This window comes from Phasianus colchicus, chromosome 2 (genome assembly GCF_987193195.1).
Source record: "Phasianus colchicus chromosome 2, bPhaCol1.hap1.1, whole genome shotgun sequence".
NCBI classification, from domain to species: Eukaryota; Metazoa; Chordata; class Aves; order Galliformes; family Phasianidae; genus Phasianus; species Phasianus colchicus.
Window position 1 is genome coordinate 77,627,762 of NC_143437.1, and position 19,718 is coordinate 77,647,479.

General features: G+C 36.2%; 1 protein-coding gene across 14 annotated transcripts in view; it reads right to left on the reverse strand.

The window, feature by feature from the left end:
- DOP1A (DOP1 leucine zipper like protein A) overlaps nt 1-19,718 on the reverse strand; it is a 64,531-nt gene that overhangs the window by 5,394 nt on the left and 39,419 nt on the right. For all 14 annotated transcript variants that reach the window (XM_090136079.1, XM_031611293.2, XM_031611294.2 and 11 more), the window contains 17 exons: nt 17,283-19,290; nt 17,067-17,178; nt 16,255-16,437; nt 14,074-14,199; nt 12,958-13,092; nt 9,571-9,626; nt 9,003-9,107; nt 8,473-8,539; nt 6,786-6,930; nt 6,441-6,520; nt 5,791-5,900; nt 5,534-5,683; nt 5,115-5,176; nt 4,536-4,688; nt 3,181-3,317; nt 1,972-2,027; nt 927-1,091 (listed from right to left, as the gene is read on the reverse strand). In XM_090136079.1, the coding sequence (XP_089992205.1) occupies nt 927-1,091; nt 1,972-2,027; nt 3,181-3,317; nt 4,536-4,688; nt 5,115-5,176; nt 5,534-5,683; nt 5,791-5,900; nt 6,441-6,520; nt 6,786-6,930; nt 8,473-8,539; nt 9,003-9,107; nt 9,571-9,626; nt 12,958-13,092; nt 14,074-14,199; nt 16,255-16,437; nt 17,067-17,178; nt 17,283-19,290 (3,850 nt within the window). The remainder of the gene's footprint in view (nt 1-926; nt 1,092-1,971; nt 2,028-3,180; nt 3,318-4,535; nt 4,689-5,114; nt 5,177-5,533; nt 5,684-5,790; nt 5,901-6,440; nt 6,521-6,785; nt 6,931-8,472; nt 8,540-9,002; nt 9,108-9,570; nt 9,627-12,957; nt 13,093-14,073; nt 14,200-16,254; nt 16,438-17,066; nt 17,179-17,282; nt 19,291-19,718) is intronic.

Here is a 19,718-nt window from a genome sequence, read left to right on the forward strand (position 1 = left end):
TATAAGACAGCTATCCAGCATGACTAGTGTGTCTCCAGAAATGTGCAGCAATGACCTCAATAACACTGTTTTGCCTAATGGTGGAGATTAGGATATCATAGAAAGCTTGGAAAAAATTATGAATCAAATCTCCAGCACATAAAATAAGAAACTCTTAAGATTAGCTTTAGATTTAGAAATACTGTGGGGTATAATTGGACAGTGTGTGCACAAGTCCTTGCACCATCTAGCACACATGAGAATCTTTTCAACAATAGGACAACTTGAGCCATCCAAGTATCTGCAGGGCTGTGCCAGGGACAGTCACCACTGTGCCATTTATAGGAAGAGACGAGATGCTTTGTTTTGTCCTGGGTTGCCTCTTCTATAATCCCCAGCATTGTTTTGCATTCAGTTCTTCCAGCAGATAGGACTACAGAAGCACTGAGAAAGCAGTTTGCACATATGAACACAGCTGCCCAGAAGCAACTTATGGGATCCCTTAACAAACAGGGTTGTTGCAACATATTTCAGTCAGATCACACAGAGGTAAATTTAAGAGAAGTCATACTGAGATCATACCATCAGTCATCTGACCTGATGACTCACTCACTGAGACACATTGGGTGTATTTTAAGTTCTTGGACATTACCTCAACTAAGTACTGGAAAAGCAAAGTATTTTAATAAATTGCTGTTACTGATTAACTCAGAGTTGTAGAGAATCTCCAACCAGAGGCTAAATCAAACCAGCCTGAAATCATCTGCTGCATAGCACTATTTGCTCTGGGGGCCATTCTGACACTAGGAGGGGATGGACTGCAGGCTACCCTGGATGAAGGCCAGAAATGGAAAGGAAATAGGAAAATGAAGATTTTAAACAGCAGAATTTTACCAAGAGGCACAGTAAAACATCCAGAAACTCACATAGTAGCATCTTCTACTCACATCTGAAATTGAGGAAGATTTTCTGATGGTAAAGCTAGGGCCAAATCCAGAAATTTGCAAGCAGACAAATATAGATTCAGCCATCTCTGGCTATTGTAGGATGTGGAGAAACCATTGCCTCCTGTGTACGTTGTCTCCAGACCAGCAACAGATGGGCCAGAAGTCCTAAAATAAAGTACCACAGACAGGTGAGCCCAATGTTGCCTCTCACTCTCTGGGACAATCCTCATGTACTTGCCTTTATAAAGATTAAAAACATTTTACTTCCCAAAATAATTCCAAATCCATAAATCAAAGTAGAATATTGCATGGTTACGCTATTGCTGGAGTTTTGTAAGAGTGTGTGTATGTGTACAAAAATCATATGAATATGTATATAAAAATACAAAAGTATCTGATTCCTGTCAGTCATCAAAATTAAGAAGGAGCTTTAACTTGCCAGCCAAGTGGATATTACTTTATTTTACAGAATATTATTCAAAAGAATAAAGAGAAGCTAGGAAAAAAGTAAAGAACAAGACTTGGGCAAATATCCCTCTTTGTTCTTTTGAGAAATCAATTTCTATTGCTAGCATTGACTGAAAATGCATCATACTATGCAGAAGGTAGATGCAATAGAAATTAACAATAAAACAAGATAGAAAGATCTAGTTCATCTTTGTGTCTAACACTAGAAGATGTTACCTTTTTATTAAAGAAAAATAACAACTTTGCAATCTTATTCTAAATATATGTGTGAAACAGAAAACTAAAGTCATGCCATGCCTATTTGAATTGAAAAAGCAGTGTCATTTTAGCATGGAAGATACTAAGAACTGACACACTTGTGTTGTATAGTTTACCCTAGATGTTTTGAACAAGTTAGGAGTGGTACTTTTGCTTGTTTGTTTTACTCTGATCGTGTTCCCGGTCAGACTGGAGTACTCTTCACTTGTACTTTTCATTTGGGCTTGGCAATTGTAAGACAAACTACTCTAACAAATGACAGCCCACCAACATGCCAGGACATTTAACAAGCTAGAAGAGTGGAAGTTCATAAGTTTACCTGGAAATGTCTTCGTCTGCAGTGAGCTCCTGTTCCATCAGTAAAAACACTTGCACCTGAAGATCAAATATATTTTAATACAACTTTTTAAGGACTGCTACCCAGGAAAATGCTGTAAGGAGGTGTGAGTAATAAGCCTTAAAGCTCTGAAGAACAGTTCCTCTATTTCCATTCTTGGATGACAAAATAACTCTCTGTACTGCAAGTGGAAATTGGAACCGATATGTATGTGGAAATTGAAACTCATATATAGCCCAAGTAGCATAAAGACCTGACTCTTACAATCAGGATTTCCTAGAAAGGGAGCCCAGCAGAGAGCAAGACCTAAAGGAAATGACAATAAAGAATTATACAAAAAAGCAGTCAAGCTCAGGTGTGAATGCCTGAAGATGACACAGTTTTGTCTGATGGAGACAATTTCTTGACTGAGGCAGCTTGCATAAATACCAGTGTACAACACAGAAACAAGACAGCCACACTGCTCTCACTCTTAACGATATTTCTACTATGATATTTCTACTATTTATACTGCTGACAAGCTTAAAACCAAATACATGTACTACTTTAAATAAATAAATGTTCTTGATCTTTAAAATACTCCGTAGAGCTTTTCTAATTCATTGCTTAGATCTGTGGTTAACTATGGGTTAGGTTAGGCACCAACAGATATCAGAAAAATCTCAAGTGATTCTGATTGCCAGTTTGTGTTAATGCCTTACAAACTACTTTACCTACAGGTTCATGGACCAGCGTCGATTACTGGACACAGTCATTTGAGTTTTGGCTTTGGGAATAGGAATAGCTCTGAATGACCATTAACTGCCAACGCAGCATGGATTCCAACTCTTTCTTTAAGAGTTTTTTCAGCTTTGTTGTTGGAGAAAAAGGGTGGAATGACCATGGAAGTAGCTACAAGGACTAGGAATGGTGGAAAAGTTACATGTATGTAAGTAAAAATTGAAGCAGAAACCACAAAGGTAAATACAAATTTAAGTCAGGAGACACCTGAAGGGCTTCAGTAACGTAAGCTAACAGGTGTTCTATTTGGTTGGAAAACATAGACTACAAAAATAAGTTTTTTGTTTATGTCTATTTTGTGTAGTTACATGCATAGTAACTAAGGAAGATTTTTTAAAAATCACTGTGGATATGGGTTTCATCTCCAGCTTGCACCAGTCTTCCAAATAATGTGTGCTAACTGCAACTCACCAGTTCAGTGATCATTGTAGGCCAAAGAGAAGTAAGGTGCTGTGGAGACATTCTTAAAAGTAATACTCTGAAAAACAGGAACACTTGGGAATGAAGGGTGGGCACCTGTGGCAAACGAAGACTTTCTACCAATCTTTCTGAAACAAAAAGCCAAGAAAGCTTCCTCAGTTCAGAATAATAGAGTAACTTCAACTAGTATTTTCTTATTCCTGCATTTGCTCTCACTGGCATTGTTTTTGTTTTGTTTTGAATATTTTTCATTACTTCCTTATATTGACGGAATAAAGCTGTAGCAAAGAGCCACTTTCACCAGACAAGGAATTTCAGAACTGCAGTATATTTTTATTAAACTTCTCCATACCAAATGCAATATTTCATCTGCTCATTTTATGCAGTTTCACTCGTTCCAAAAAGAGGAGTAAAGAGATTCAAAAAAAATATAACAGCTCAAACAACTAAAATATATATTACTGAAAAAGCTGCATAGCTTTTTTTTATTTCACAGTACATTAAATATTATGCAGGGATAATACACTATTTAACTATAAGCACCATTGTGCATTCAATATGGAGGCAATACTTAAAGAAATGTTTCAGTCAAGCCAATACATGCACTTTGCAGTTCAGAGCAGCAAAACCATTTGTATCTTGAACATAATAAATCAGCTACTGACAGACTGGGAAAAACAAAACAAAACAAAAAACAACTCCAAAGAATAAATCCTGGAATAAACGTAATCAGAAAGATGATGTAACTGACTATCTGTATGGAGGAAGAGATCAAGGTGCCTGCTTTGGTAGCATTAGCAGACAACATCAATCGGGAAGAAGATGCCATAATTATTTGCATCATCTTAGAAGAAAACCAACCAGACTTTATTCCCAATCATGTAAAAATGTCAGTTAAAGAGATATTCTTCAGAAATAAATGGGATATATATATATACAGAGCAGCTGAAAAAAGTAAAAGAATTCAAAAACACTTCAAGATCAGCTTTTGTATTCATCCCTAGTTGAACATTCAAGATATAAGCACCTACCATCTCAAAGAGCACTTTTTGGGTGTCTGAGGACATTGATCAAGGTATAAAATGACAAATAAGTAAATAATCTGTTAGAGAACTGGTAATGAAAGTCCATGTACTTTGTAATCATGTAAGATTAAAAGTGCTCTGAAGAAAATCTGTAGTAATTGCATACACAGTATACACAGATATTCATTCCAGGGAACAAATTTACCTGCTGTTATCCTGCTATACTGTTATACAAAATAATACTGTTATACTGTTACACAAATACTTCCTCAGGCAATCAGATTCCAGAAGAACTCCATGAACTGCTACATTTTTACTGACCTTGTATATCTGGAAGGTATTTCTGGTATTGGTCTATCTCACTACTAAAAATTGCAAAAGCCAGTCTCTTCAGGAGCATAGCACGCTGTTCTAGCTCTGCTTCTCTATTAGCAAAGAGATTGAGAGAACTGCTCTGAGCCACAGCCACTCGTGCTGAAAGAGAAAATGAGTAACACAGATTAACATTAAATTTCCCTTCCGTTTCACTTAGAAGAGCAAATAACTCTTACATTCATTGCATTAATGTAGCTCAAAAGCAGCCATTAAGAAGATGCGTATTTTGCAATTTGCATTCTTAAAAACAGTGATTTCAAATATATGTTTGAAAGAAAACTCATAGGTATACACAATGCAGATGGGCTTGGCTGCTCACTTCAAAAGATCTTATGTATGTATCACTAGAAACAAGTAGTTGAAAGAAAGAAAGAAACATATTGGATAATTCAAATAAACTGGAATAAACACTGAACAACAGCTTTCTTCAAAATACTTATTCCTCTTCCCCACCCTCTTCCCTTCTTTTCTTCCTCTACAAACTTTCCTTGGAGAAAAGTCACTGCTACATCACTGAATACTTACTCATCAAATCTCTGAATGTGGTTTTGTCATGTGTCATCAAATTATCCATAATAGCTCTCCAGCTAAAAGAGAAAGATTTCACTCAAGTAAAAAATGTGAGAAATACAGGAAGCATTTCTTGTTCTTTTAACTAATACCAGCTCCAACCTCTCTACAGTACCACTTATATTGTGCAGTTTGATCTGAAACTATAAATGTTTATCGTTTTTTCTCACAAAAAATACTTTAAAAAAATCTTAAAATTGAAAAAAAAAGAAGGAGGAATACACATTAGGTAAATGAGTTTCATAATTTAAGTGGTAATCTACAACAGTACATTCCTCCATATTTCTCTCAATACAAGGCTGTTAGAAATTTTTGGTCTGCATACACAAAACTTGTAGTAATTCTTGATATAGGCAGAAAAAGAAAAGTCTTACTGGTTAACACAAGAAGCATCCATCTGGAAGAAGCTAGAATCCATGAAGAGATCAAATGCTTCCTTCTTCCATGCTCTCCTTGTATACTGATACCCACTTAGACTGCTTAATAACTGAACACACGCTCGATAGCTGGATGCATTGTGAGCACTAAACAAAATAATTCAACATGAAAGAAATGTAAATTGTTGGCAAACACTCATCAAATTTCAACTGGCTGTTGAGATTTACGTATATTGAATACATTCTAAAGATACCTGTGATTACGGAGGTAGGGTACAACATAGTGCATGATATTTACAAGCAAAGGAATAACCCTCTCCTTTTCATCACTGTAGAAAACCATATCCAAGAGATGAGCCAAAACCTGCAACAGGTGAGGAAGTTATGTTATTGTGCACTCCCAATCTACTTTTTATTTACTACACAGCAACTTATACTATAATGTCCTTCACTGAACATCCAAGTTTATGATAGAACTGATCAACTTTCAGGTACTATCCAAAATCCAGAAGTATAAACATCCCTTAATTGTTTTTAGAACAAACAAATGTTAAAACACAGAAGCATCAGCTCTTGGACAAATCATTCCACAAAACAACCTGTGAAAGAAAATTCCATGTGATTATCATTAGTAAATAACACAAAACACCTATTAACATGTGAAGTCTTCCACCACAACAGCAACCCATACCACACATCTGAAAAGGCATGCTCTACTTCACATTAATCTCATTGTATATTTATAACTGGCTTCATAACAAAGTTTCATTTATTGTTATATGACAGGAACCAGAATCCATTCACATCAGTGTTTCCCACCAAAGCTCATTCTCCAAGCCCTTCACAGTGAAAAAAAACCAGATTATTATAAGGCAGTATTTATTACACTTGAGGAGATACTTACCTCAGAAAGTAGGGTCAATGCATGGACACTATAAACTGATGGAGTTATGCTTGAAGTTTCCATTGCTGGAGACAACATATCTAAATGAAGATAATAGTAATATGAAGTCCAAAGTTACTTTTCTTAAGCCATTATTCACCTTGTAAGCATATTTTAACAACATATGTTTTGAAGGTATGCAGACTTCACCAGATGCACTGTGTAAGGCAATAAAGCTTCAACGATACTGAAGCATTTTTAATGTATACAAGTATGGTAGAGCTGTTCTCTTTGTCCATTCTGGTGTGATAATTAATATTTATTTAAAAGTTTCATTTAGAATTAAAAGAATGAAAACAAAACTACCTTCAACATCTGATTCTAAGTTGTTTCCATCAACCATAATCTTAGGGGAAGGCTTGACCTCTAAGTTTCGTCTTAACCAAGTAGTCTGTTCCAATGAAGAACCAGCAATGGCCCCAATAGCATCCACTATCTTGTGTGTAACATCCTGATAGAAAAAAAAAGACAAACAAGATTTTAGGAACTTTGAGCAAAAGAAATACACTATTGTCCTGATAGATGTTTCTGTAGAAAATCTCTTCACTACTTAGGTAAAGAACTGCTTTAAAAATCACTTCTATTTAATACTATTCAGTTCATTCTGTGATTAAGAACATCACAGAAAACGAGATAGTCTTCAACAGATTATGAACAGTACTAAGTAGAAGATACTAGAGATTCACTTAAGAGTACAGAACTGATATATGAGATAATTCTAGTACATTCAAGAAAGCCAATAGAATAAAAATCGGTGCTGAAAACATCCTTCTGTGAGAAAGGTGGACTAGAGTGTTTTAATAAAATCCCTTCCAACCACATGCACTGACTACAGCTCTGAACACGCAGCCAGCTGTGGCAGCAACATTCTCATAATAAGATAAGAAAGATACTGAAAGAGAAATGTAAGCTTTGATCTACTGGCATTTCTTGTATTTGGACAACAGCAGGAAGCTGTATTCTGTCTACAAACAATTGCCTAACTCAGGATGGACTCTGCATGTTTTCCAACAGGACATTATCACATCACCTTGAACCACAGCCATATCTAACCAAACACTTTTGCTTATTAACCAAGAAAAATGTGAATTAGTAATTAGGTACTTGGGAACAAGCCACAGCATAATTTGAACATGAGCTTATAAATGCATGCTGCTACATACGTATTAAAACAGAGTTGAGTATTTTAATAACAGAACACCTATTGTGATAGGGAGAAAATAATTCTTTTATACCCTTCTCCCCAGTCAGAATTTTTCAAGCTATTGTTCTAAGAAGAAAAGAATTCAGGAAACCTAGTAAAAATGAATATTTCAGAAACTAAAAATTAGGACAAAATTAAAAGAACAGGCAAGGCCCTGCTGACTAAAACCATAAAATAAGAACACGCACAAAGAGAATAATACACAAACACTTAATTGGAGGAAATAAGTATTAAATAAAACAGCAAAGAGCACACTGCTTCAAGGCTAGCAAGTTTAATACAGGCTGTTCTACTACAAACATGGTTTTGATGTTTGTCTTTCTCTCAGTCCGCGTTCCAGCCTCACAACCCTTTGGCTAGTGACCACCTCTCTAACAGCTCCCACCCTCTGCCTTTTCCACATCCCCCAGTGACATTCCCCTGCAACTCCCTCTTGCTTCCCAAACTGTTTCACTGGAAAACAGCAGCACCTGGTTGCTGCCTCTCCCTGAAAAGGGGCACTAATCAACTCTACAGAACAGTCAATTCTCAGAAGTTACAATATTTTTCAGGACATCTCAGCCCAAAATTGAGCAACAGTCCTTGGACAGATAGAAAACTTTCTTCAGAAGCTACAATAAATAAAGCAATCAACTAATAAGTGAAATTTATCTATTAATTGCCTTATTAATTGCTTAAAGAACGCTTTTATAGAGTATTGAGTAAAGCACTGTCATTCAAATAATTCTTCCAACTTCAGCATTTATTCCTCAACATTTTCAAAGAGTCAAACACGTAAAAATTTCTTACCTGAAGATCTCTTTGGTCTTTCTTATTCTCCAGACTTGGATTTTTCATAATAAACTCATTAAGAACACTGAAAATATATTGAAGTAGACATGAATTCTATAATAAGTTATTCAGTAATTTTGAAACCCAGGGCAAATCAGAATCAGTACAAATTTCACACGCTTATACTGAGCTTCTTTAGGAGCTTCTCTTCATGGAGAAGAGAAAGTTCATGGGAGACCTCACTGTGGTCTTCCAGTATGTAGAGGGAGCTTAGAAACAGGTAGGAGACAGGTTTTTTTATTGAGCAGATAGTGAACAAGGGAGAATGGCTTTAAACAAAAAAAGAGGGGAGGTTTAGGCTAGATGTTAGGATCCTTGGAGGCACTCAAGGCCAGGTTGGATGAGGCTCTGGGTAGCCTGATCTGGTGGGTGGCAACCCTGCCCACAGCAGGAGGGTTAGAACTGAATGGAATTTAAGGTTCCTTCTGACCTAAGCCATTTCATGATTCTATGATTCTTTAGAAACTGCAAACATCAAATGCACTTACCCAAGTATGAGGAACTGTCCTGGAGCTGGAAGACCAACCTGGATGGAATCCTTCAACAGAAGTAGCAGTGCTGCCCAGCTATCTACTAAGCTGGTCACTGGAATCCTAAAATATAGAACAATGATGGCAATAAAAATAGCAACATCTTGCTCAGGTATTCCCCAGGTATTTCTTTTTACCTCACAATTCTCGTGTCAGATAATGTTAATCAACACAGAAGTTTTTGTAGGATTGTTTTTTTCCCCGCTTATTATTAGGGAGCTACATCAGGAAAAGGAGCAAGGAGGAAGAACAATATAATCAAGACTGGAGTAGAACCAACGAATTATAGCACAATTAACATCAGTTTTCTTTATGCTGCAAGGAGATTTCCTGCAGGATTTTTAGACATGGGAAGAAAGATGATACAGAATTAGGAAACTCACAAAATCCCTTTTCATTTTTTTTGTAATACCTTCAATTCAAAATTATTTATATTGCACTGGCAATTTATCTTCCTAGAGGTCATAAAACATTCAGATTGTCCACCTACTTCTGTCATCAAGACAGATTTAACTTTTTGTCTTACCTTTGAGTATAAGCATAGAAAAACTGCAACATGCAGACTTCCAGTGAAAGATGTTTCTGGAAAAAAAAGATATGAAAACTGTCAGAAGAACGAACTGATTTGTTCCTCACTTGCTATAGCAAAAATGAAAACACTATGTTATCATAACGTCTGAAGATGCAACTTAATTAATTAACAGAGTTTTATGAATATCTATTGAGACATCTCTCTATAAAATTTGTCTTGCTTCTTCTTTTCCTCGTCTCCCTCAACCTGAGACTAGGGCATGCATCTGTTTCCTTAGAATTGCTCAGGTTGTAAAAGACCTGAAAGATCATCAAGATCATTAAGTATTGATGGATACTACCCTAACTCTAACAACCCTCCACTAAATCATGTCCCTGAGCACCACAACCAAATGGTTTTTAAACATATCCAGGGATGGTGACTCAACCACCTCCCTGGGGAGCCTATTCCAGTGTTTAAAAATCCTTTCCGTAAAGAAATTTTTCCTGATATCCAACCTAAACTTACCCTGGCGCAACTTAAAGCCACTTCCTCTTGTCCTGTCACCTGTGACCAGTGAGAAGAGACCAACCCCACTCTCACTGTAAGCACCTTTCAGGCATTTGAAGAGAGCAATAAGGTCTCCCCTCAGCCTCCTTCTTCCCCAGACTACACAGCCCCAGTTCCTTCAGTCACTTCATCTCTCTTTGTGCCAAGCAAGGATTTTGCACATCCTCACAGGCTTTTTGGGAGTTAGTTTTAGAGCAGATCATTTATCTTATCTTGTTCACCATTAGATCAACACTGCCTGGGTGACCAAATGTTTGGCAAGAGAGGATTTGAAAGGAAAAGAAGCGGAATGCCAAGGTGAAACAAGAAGACAGACTTCTTAACCCTCCATTGGACACTCTATAATAATTAACATCCTTCTCATATTTTTAATTTGGATACAAATTATAAAACCACATATAAATGAATCAAGTCATTAAAATTATTTTAGCCTGGCTTTTAAGAATGAAATTATTGAAATACTGTAATTAAATATGTAAAAATAGAGTAAACGATGTACTGTTGCAAGCAGATGATGCTAATCTGTTTTCTCTAATACAGTCACTTTTATAGATCTGTTGACCACGTGAATAAACAGAAATAGAGGGGAAAAAAAAAATTCTGATGGTTTTGTTAGAAAAGGGCATATTTTTCTCTCGGGCAATCTCAGCATAAAAAGGTAACTGCACTGAATGAAACTTGCTTTGTTTTCACAATACTCTTAAGTCTTAAATGTGTTTGCATCTAGAAAAATATTTCACTCTTTTTACCTGCACCATTATATTCACTAAAAATACAATGACTTGTGGTCAGTGAGAATTGCATTAGGTATAATTCTCAAATATGCTGGCATACATCCTCAATAAAAGTACTATTTCCAAAGTCTATTCAACATTTGCATTTCATATCTAATATGAAGGAAATTAACAATATGGGTTTCCAATCATCTGCACAAAACAACCAAAATTGCAAAGCACTAATCTTACATATGTACACTACATAACCTCCGCATCTTTAAAATTGATTTAGATATTCCCAAACAATATCTTTTAGATAACACACCTACTTTTTTTCCTTAAATTATAGACTTATACATAACTTCAGAAAGAAATTCTACTATAAAAAGAAGTATGCCAGTTTGGATACATATTTAAGTCACGGCATTTTCAGCCAAGTGTCATATATTGAAGTCACTATGATGACACATGGGCACCATGGTGATGTTTGAGCCTCTCCCACTGGAGCCTCTCAGTTCTACGGGATTTCACTTGCCAAGTGAAAGAGTAAAGTTTGGCTCCCCTGTAGAACCAGTTATGAGCACAAACCACAGTCAAACTGAGATAGCAGATGCTAGAAGTGAGCTGTCTGCAGTAGGAACCTCTGTTTCTGACCCAGAGGGTCCAGCTGCGTCCCCAGGCTCTCCTGATCTTCCAGATCAGGACAAAGGAACAGCCTGGGCATCAAAAATGGATTAAAAAGATATACTAACTCATCCCGATGAGGAGGAAATCAAATGTATACCTTGTGCTTCTTACAAGGAGAAGCACACACAAAGATACTATTATCTCTGCAGCCCTCAATTTTCCAGAGAAACTCTGGGTACTGATTGAAAGTCACCAATTTAAGAGCATTTGGTGGGATCATAATGGAAGCTGTGTTGTAATTGACAAAGAAATGTTTCAGATTGAAGTACTGGGAAAGAAAGGATCTTTGAGAGTCTTTGGGACAGAAAGCATGAAAAGCTTTATTCATCAACTTAATGTGTATGGATTCACAAAAATGCAGCATGACTTCAAAAGATCTTCTTTGCTTCCTGAGTTTCTGGCAGGGGAAGAGGCATTTGCAGCTCATAGAAAGGTAAGTTAGTTGCTCCACACATGAAGAAACTTCTCACCATTTCTCTGGTGGAAGAGATGGAGGGTCCAATAAAATAAGACTTGGTAATAGAGGAGATGGGGATGACGGTAAATGTTCTGATTCTAATTTCTTCTTCTGGCTGTTTGCAAAAATTTTATAGGTAGAATTGTTGAGTACCAGAAACGTGGGTAAAATATATTTGGGTTTTATCCAGTGAGTCTGAACACAAGGAATGGAAAGATAAATAAGTGAGGGCATGATGAGTCTATTTCAATGTATCTTGCTTTGGTCAGCCTGTAAGCTGTACATTTAAACTGGCCAACAGACATTTTAATATCCACATTTGTCTTTAGCAATTAAAAGTTTAAGTTTCTGTACTTTGCTCTCTCTAATGACTTCTGAGGGAAAGCAGAGACTAATTAAACACCAGCATTTTAATTACTGAAGACTCAAAAAGAGAATGTCACCTTAGTAGGATGACTGCTGATAAGATACTATGCCTGATAGTGTAGAGCAATAACTCTTGATTTAATTTCTGGGCTAACATTTACCAAGGGTCTGATAAATCAAGTGCTTTGGAGAGGCCTTCTCTAGAAAATCAGAGAACACTATTCAGAAAACCTAGAAAGATAGGTTATAATGGATATAAATTTGACAACTGTCTTAAATTTTTAAAATCTCATTTCTTTAATATCCTAAACCCTATGCGTTGTATCAAGAAGGCAGTTCAAGAAATAAAGTAACCTTCATGAAAGTAACCTATTCCTACAAAACAGTTAGTATAGAAACAGGACTTTAGAGTTGTTCAAAAAATGGTATTCACTTAATGACTTCCCTCCAAAAGTTGATCCATCTACAAGATATTCAAAATTCCTGTACTTACTGTGAGAATAACTACTTGCTCAATATTGTCCATGAAGTATCTATATTACCAGTGTCCTAAGTTCTGGTAAGAAGACATTAAATAAACAAACAGCATTTCCTCAGTTTTCATACCTTGTCCTTTGCTATGGCTGGAGGCTGCTTCAAAACTTCTTTCACTGTTTGTATAACAGTCTCAGTTCTCATAACACTGATAGACCGAACTAGTTCGACCAGCAGAAGCTGTTCTTCACCTGCTGTAGGTATAACCTGGAAGAATCAGATGTGTTGCATTATCATCACAAAGCCTATATTAAAATTAAGACAATTTGCCTCATGGGCTTGCTTCTGAAGTAAATGGAATGAGACCAACTATATTGACGGAGGAGAAACAGGATCCTGATCACAAATGCCGTGCAGAGCATCAAGTTTTTATAGTCTACACAAAGCATCTTAGGAAGTTATCTTTCCTGTTCAGCTTTTAAGAAAGCTCTACAAAGGAGTAAATTTCTAGGAAGCAAAGAACAATATTCTGACAATTTAAGAGTTGAAGTAAAAATAGCTATACTTGGTATGTTAGGGGCAACTTTACAGTAGACGTTTCTAGCCAGGGCATGATACAAGTCAAAAGCTCCTACAAAGTCATCACCAAACTGAGAGTATTATCTCAAAAAGATGCACTACAGAGGTTGAGAAGGACGTTGAAGCAGAGAACGTAAGTTCTGCTGCAGCATCTGTGATAATTACATAAATAAAGCTGGAAGTATAACATATATGCAGCAGCGTCATAATTGTGGCTTCAAAAGCAAAAAGGCAGCAAATATTCTATTTGAGTAAATCAAATAAAAAGGATAGAGATTAAACTCTGACATCTGACTACGAATATGGTGAACTATAACTTATGCAACAAAATCATGCTTTTGACAGACTGTGGCTGTCAAAATAGGAACAAAAAAATCTCAACTATTTATGAAGGTATTTATCATGTCTCCACATTACTAAGTCTGTGAACAAACTGTTACTTTCTAGTTTTGCTACAGTGCAGCTTTGCTGGCACACATAGTTTTTGAGTCTAGAAAGGTATAGGAAAAAAAATGCAAGGTTTTAAACTGGTAATTCCCTAAAGATACAGATGCTAGGTATTAAAAATATTTTCCACTTCACTAGAATGCTGAAATCTTAGCCCTTGCATTTCTAAATCACTTAAAGCTATAACTGCTATTTAAAGGAACTACGTTAATATAAACATACCTTTGTTCTGGAAGTGTTTTTATTTTGTCTCCTTTCATTCCATACAAATGCAATGGCAGCCATGAAGTGAACACCATGATTCATTGAAATTGGTCCCAACAACTCAAGAATCTGTTGCCTCAAATTCTGAAACACGAAATAACACAAACATTTAGATAAGCACTCCTGCACTATGTGTAGAACAACTAGCACTAAAGCCAGACTTGGACAGCAACTATTGCTAATTCTTTGTGAAAATGGAAGAATGCACTCAGAGGGTTCATAAAGCTCTGCTTTACATGTGGTACTCTTCAATCATTTTACTAATGACTAAGATGAGGGAAGAGAAAATACACTTTGTAAATTTGCAAATGATAATGAAGAGGGAAGAGACTGAAAGGAAAATACAGAAAGCAAAGTGATCTGACAAATTGGAAAAATGTCCTGAAAAAGGTAGACTACAGTAACAAACTTGAGCTTTGCATGCAAAGGAAGAGGAAAAACAACTAATTATTCAGGATGAAAAAGTATTTAGATAGCAGTGCTGCATAAAAATAAAATGTTTGGATTACAGCGGATCACAAAGTCACTGTGACAACTTTGCAAGGGAAGAGAAAAAAAAGAGCATTCATAAACAGCAGCACTTCATGACAGACATAAAATATTTACCCTGAAAGAAGATACCATGTACCATGTCCAGTTTTGGACACCTTACTTCAAGAAATGTACACAAGCTGAGAGAACTCAAACTATAAAAAACAAGAAAGATTAGTGATACAGAAAGTGACCTATAAGAGGAAGAAATGGGTATGTATAGTCAGGAGATGAACATAAGTGGAGACATAATTATCAACTGTGTATGAGAATTATGAAGAAGAAAGAAAACATTTGCATCTACAAATAGGGATAGACTTTACTGTAAGTGAGATAAAAATTAAGTAGTGGGAAAAGAATTATATAAAAAAAGAACACGTTACTCTAGGAGACTGAAATATTTACTATTTAAACTCTCAACAGCATGTGTGTGCCATCGTTCTTTAGGCAGAAAAGTCTGGGTCAGAAAAAAGAACATTTTTTTTTCTTACACTACTTTCTCATCCTGTCCTTCATCCAGGGTTTTTTTTTTTTTTTTTTTAATGAGAGGAAGATTTCGGAGAAAAATGCACTTCATCTGTTTTCTGAAAGTCATTTCTAGTCTGACCAGATACGTTCAAGCAGAAATTGTATAAGCCTGCAAGAAACTGTTATACAGAATCCTTGAGTTTGACTATGCACTTGCCACAAGTGTAGTTGCCAGGCTTAAAAAGGATTTCTTCATGCATAGCATACTATGGATTTGGGCAAAATAAAGAAAATCTGGGATTTACAGAAAAGAACTGGAACATAAAAGCTTTTCTTATTTTCACAGAAGCAGTGTATATCACGTGCCATCCAGAAGCACAGACTCTTCACCTTCCATTGAGTAGGAAGCCCTACTGGAAGCCCAGATAGAACCATGGATAATGTCTGTGGAAAATGCATGCAATCTTAAGACAAGGAGTTATGACTCCTGAATGACAAAGGTTGAAAGGGATGTAAAATAGAATCATCAAAAACAGTACTTGGTGTACTTGGATTAACTATAAGGAAAACATTTTTAAACATTTCAGATTTAAATGATAATTTCATATTTAAGAACGTCCAGTATTAGAAGTCTGAATTGCTTCCAATAAGAGGCCTAGTACAGTCCTACTTGATTCCTTTCTCAGATTGTCTTCATTATAATTGCTGGCTTACTGCTTGCTAGGATATTTCTCCCCATGCATAGTGACACCACTGTATGGGCACTGAATAAACAAAGGAACTAGTTAAAAAATGTCCAAGTTCAAGGTGTTTTCAGAGGAGAGCTCTCTTACCAAGATTTTAGATGAATATTTTACATCTGTTGAGGCATAAAAGGGTGGCTTAAATGGTTCAAGTATTATTCAGAATGGATGTAATTTTTTCGTAGAAAAACAGGGGAGATGCATTGTTGTCATCTGGTAACACTTAGGTTTAAAAGTAGATTCAATACCTGTTTATGAAAGCATTGTTTTTGGGGAGGATGGGTAGATTAGGACAAATGTGTTAAAAGTCAGTTTACATTTAAAAGATGCAAGTGAATTTACTTTGACAAAAAGCATTCAGGAACACTTTAAATGATGTTATCCCTGATATTCTGACCTTTGTTGACCCAAGATTAATAGTGGTAACGGATGCAGCAGCAGCAGCAGCAGTTTTCTCTGAGGAGTCTGCTAGGTGAAGAATGTTCCACAGCAATGTCACAGAAGACATGATCATATGCAGGATAGACAGAATCCCATTGCGTGCTTCAATCAAGTGCTTCTGATCTACATTAACCAAAAGCTAGTAGATTTCAGGGGAAAAGAGGAGGAAGAGTATTAAATATCAACATTAAACAACATTAGTAAAATAGCATAAATTAAAACAACGTACAAGAAAGCTCTACATCTTGCCTTTTTTTCAAAACACTGTTCCAATCATTTGTACAATATGTACAAGTTGAGTCTACCAAATAATCAATTAAAGAATCTTTTGATTCTCAGTCATTCAGTACAGAATGCATTCTGAACACATGGTACCTCATGAGTATAGCAATCAATTTTGTATCATGTCAAAACCTTTGCAAAACATTTATCTCAGAATTTGAGATTTGCACATACAAACACTTTTCAGTTATTTCTAAATGAACAGAAGGCAAATAAGAACAAAAATAAAACAACAAAGGAAAAACAAGATAGCAGAAACAGGAGGACAAAAGTTTTGTTGTAGGATGCGGGTCAAGTTTCTAAGAGACTATGTTCATATTATGAGATTAAAAATATTGCTTGACTAAAAGAAAAACCAGAATATAAAAAAGAAAAAAGATAACATTTTGATACATTGCATGATGAATACAATCCAGTCAGAATCTAGCAGATAGATATCAGCATGGAAATGGACTGCATAGGAACCTCTGACATGACCAAGTTTACCTGATGATACTGTGTTGATGGATCTAGGAGGCAGTAATGAATTATTGTTGTAATCCCTTCCAATAAGGTAAGAACCATATCTGGAGGAGTGACTGATGCCATCCAAATAGGTCTAAAACAGATAATATATTTTTTTAAATGTATTTCTCAATAGGCAAAGTAATTCAACACAATCAAATACATTTTACAAGATTATACGCCTCTACATACACATACCTATTATCAGATAATCCCGTCTCATATTTATATTGTTGAATTAAATTATCCAAGTTCCTGCAGAGCTGAAGAGTCACAGAAACAACCACCCTCTGAAGAACTTTTCCCATGTAAGGCAAAGTGGAAGTGATAAGGCCGATCCACTGAGGATGCATTTTACAGGCACAGTGTTGATGTAAAGCTCTTATCACTGCACAAAGAAACATGCCTTGGCAGGTTATTGGCTGGGAATGTAAATATTGAAGAGAAGTCATTGGCTGCTGGGGACCAATGTGCTCCAAGTCTGTTATGACAAAGTCAAAGCCTGTTTCATTTTCCTCAGGCACAGTCATTACTTTATGTTCCAGCACAATCAGCCGTTGAAGTACTTTTAGAAGCTGTGACTGTAGAGTACTGCCATTGTCAAATTCATCTTCAGAAAAGTTTATAAGGCTGTCTTCAGAAAAACCTTCTTCTACAGCCACTATGTTTTTCCCAGCCATCTTTTCACTGTGCCATTTCTGCGCGCTAAAGATAGACGAGAGCAGACAATGCAGGATCACTTTCTGAACCTTGCACTTGGATAACATGTCTGAAATGAAACTAGGAAAACCCTTTGCAGAGCTTTCTATAACTTTTGCCAACTCAGCAAAGAGAAGCGTCAAAATTTCTATACTCATCATTTGCATATTACGGTTTCCTATTAGATCTTGTGAGGTCACTTTAACATGAGTAGGGTAGTGGCTTCGCATATAATACAAACACAAGGAGATAAGAATTTCTATGTACATAGAACTCCGAAAGTTATGGTTAGAATCAACCGGGATGTGACTGTAGAAATCCTTGCCCATAACAGATATCCGATGCCTGGCTAGAAGATTCTGGAGCAGTGATAGCTGAGGAGTGTATGCATTGTTGACACTGGTAGTGGAGATAGCACTTACAAAAGCTGAAGGATTTGTTTTCAGAATTGCTTTAATTGCAGAAAAAGCATATAAAGTTCTTGAAGAGTCATACAGCTGAAGATAAAGCAGCACATGTTGATATAATGGATGGATATTAAAGTTGGGAGATTTTCGCATTCCTGGGGAACCCACATCACTTTCAATTTCTGAAATTTCTCCTTCCCCACAACTGTACCAATTTTCTAGATCAAGACCATCGCTGAAGAACACATTTGTTTGTTTAAGCTTTTCTGTTTGTGCTTTCTTCTTCTCTTCATCTTTCTTTTTGGCTATTTTCACCTTCGGTTTTGCACCTGGTTGCTTACCAGCCTCTTTAACAATTGTTTCCTTCTCTGACATTTTTTCTGGTAGTTTTCCTTTGAAATTGAACTGAATACTACTGTGGCTTCGCTTCCTGGACTTGGATTCTGTGGAACTAAGAGTAAGATCAGAGAGGGATTGCTGGCTTGCTGTTATACAGGGTGAAGAGTTATTTCTTGAAATTTCATCTCGTAAGCTCTCAAGTCCAGTCTCAGTTGATGCTGATAATAATTGGGAGCTGTCATTACTAACCAAACTACTTTGGCTACTTTGAATATTTTGTTCTTCACTTTTAGTCACCTCTTCAGGATTATCCAAAGGACTGAATTTACATGAAATATCCTCAGAGTGCAGACTGTATTTAACTGGTTCATTCTCCTCTCCAAGACTGCTCACAACTTTGCATATAAGATCAGTAACCACTTGCTGCACAATTTCATCAGGTGAATCTTCTCTGAGAGTCTGAGAGCTATCTTGAGCACTCAGGCTTTCTGTTTCCACCTCATAACTGATATTATCTCCAGTAGATGACTGAGAGCAGCCTGAGTCAGAACTCTGCAGTATTTCAACCTGATTGTCAGGAAGGTCAAAATCAGACACAACCATTGGAATGGTCTCACTGCTGGTACTTAACAAGGAAAGTCTGTCACTCAGAGGGTTGACAGTCAGGCTGAAGTTCTCCATTTCATCCATAGTAAGTTGTTTTTCATTGCCTTCTTTAGGTATGATAAGTTGTCCTTGGCTTACAGGCACATGAGTAAATGCTTGAAGAGAAACAAACAATAAATTACACGCACCATATTTTGTTATTCAGAATAGAATTTAAAATTAAAATTTAGAATTTTATCTATTATTAAGACTTTAATTATATAAAAGCATGGTCAACAGATCTTTTTTCTACTTGGAAGCAGAAAAACATGAATAAGAAAGCAATACGTGCACATAAACAAAGCAAGATTACTTTAGTACTAGACCTTAGTAAAACAACGCAATTCCCTCAGGAGAAATAACAGTCATACCTACTTGTGATTTAATTTAAAAAAAAAATTGGTATGTTGCTAAAAATATACAATAAACAGAAAGATATTAAAACTGAATTAGTATGTTTTCAGTCAGGTCAGCTCCACATTATTTGTTCTAACTCACAAAAGCATTTCACTTCTTTGCTAAGCTTCTACTGAAGTCCGTAAGA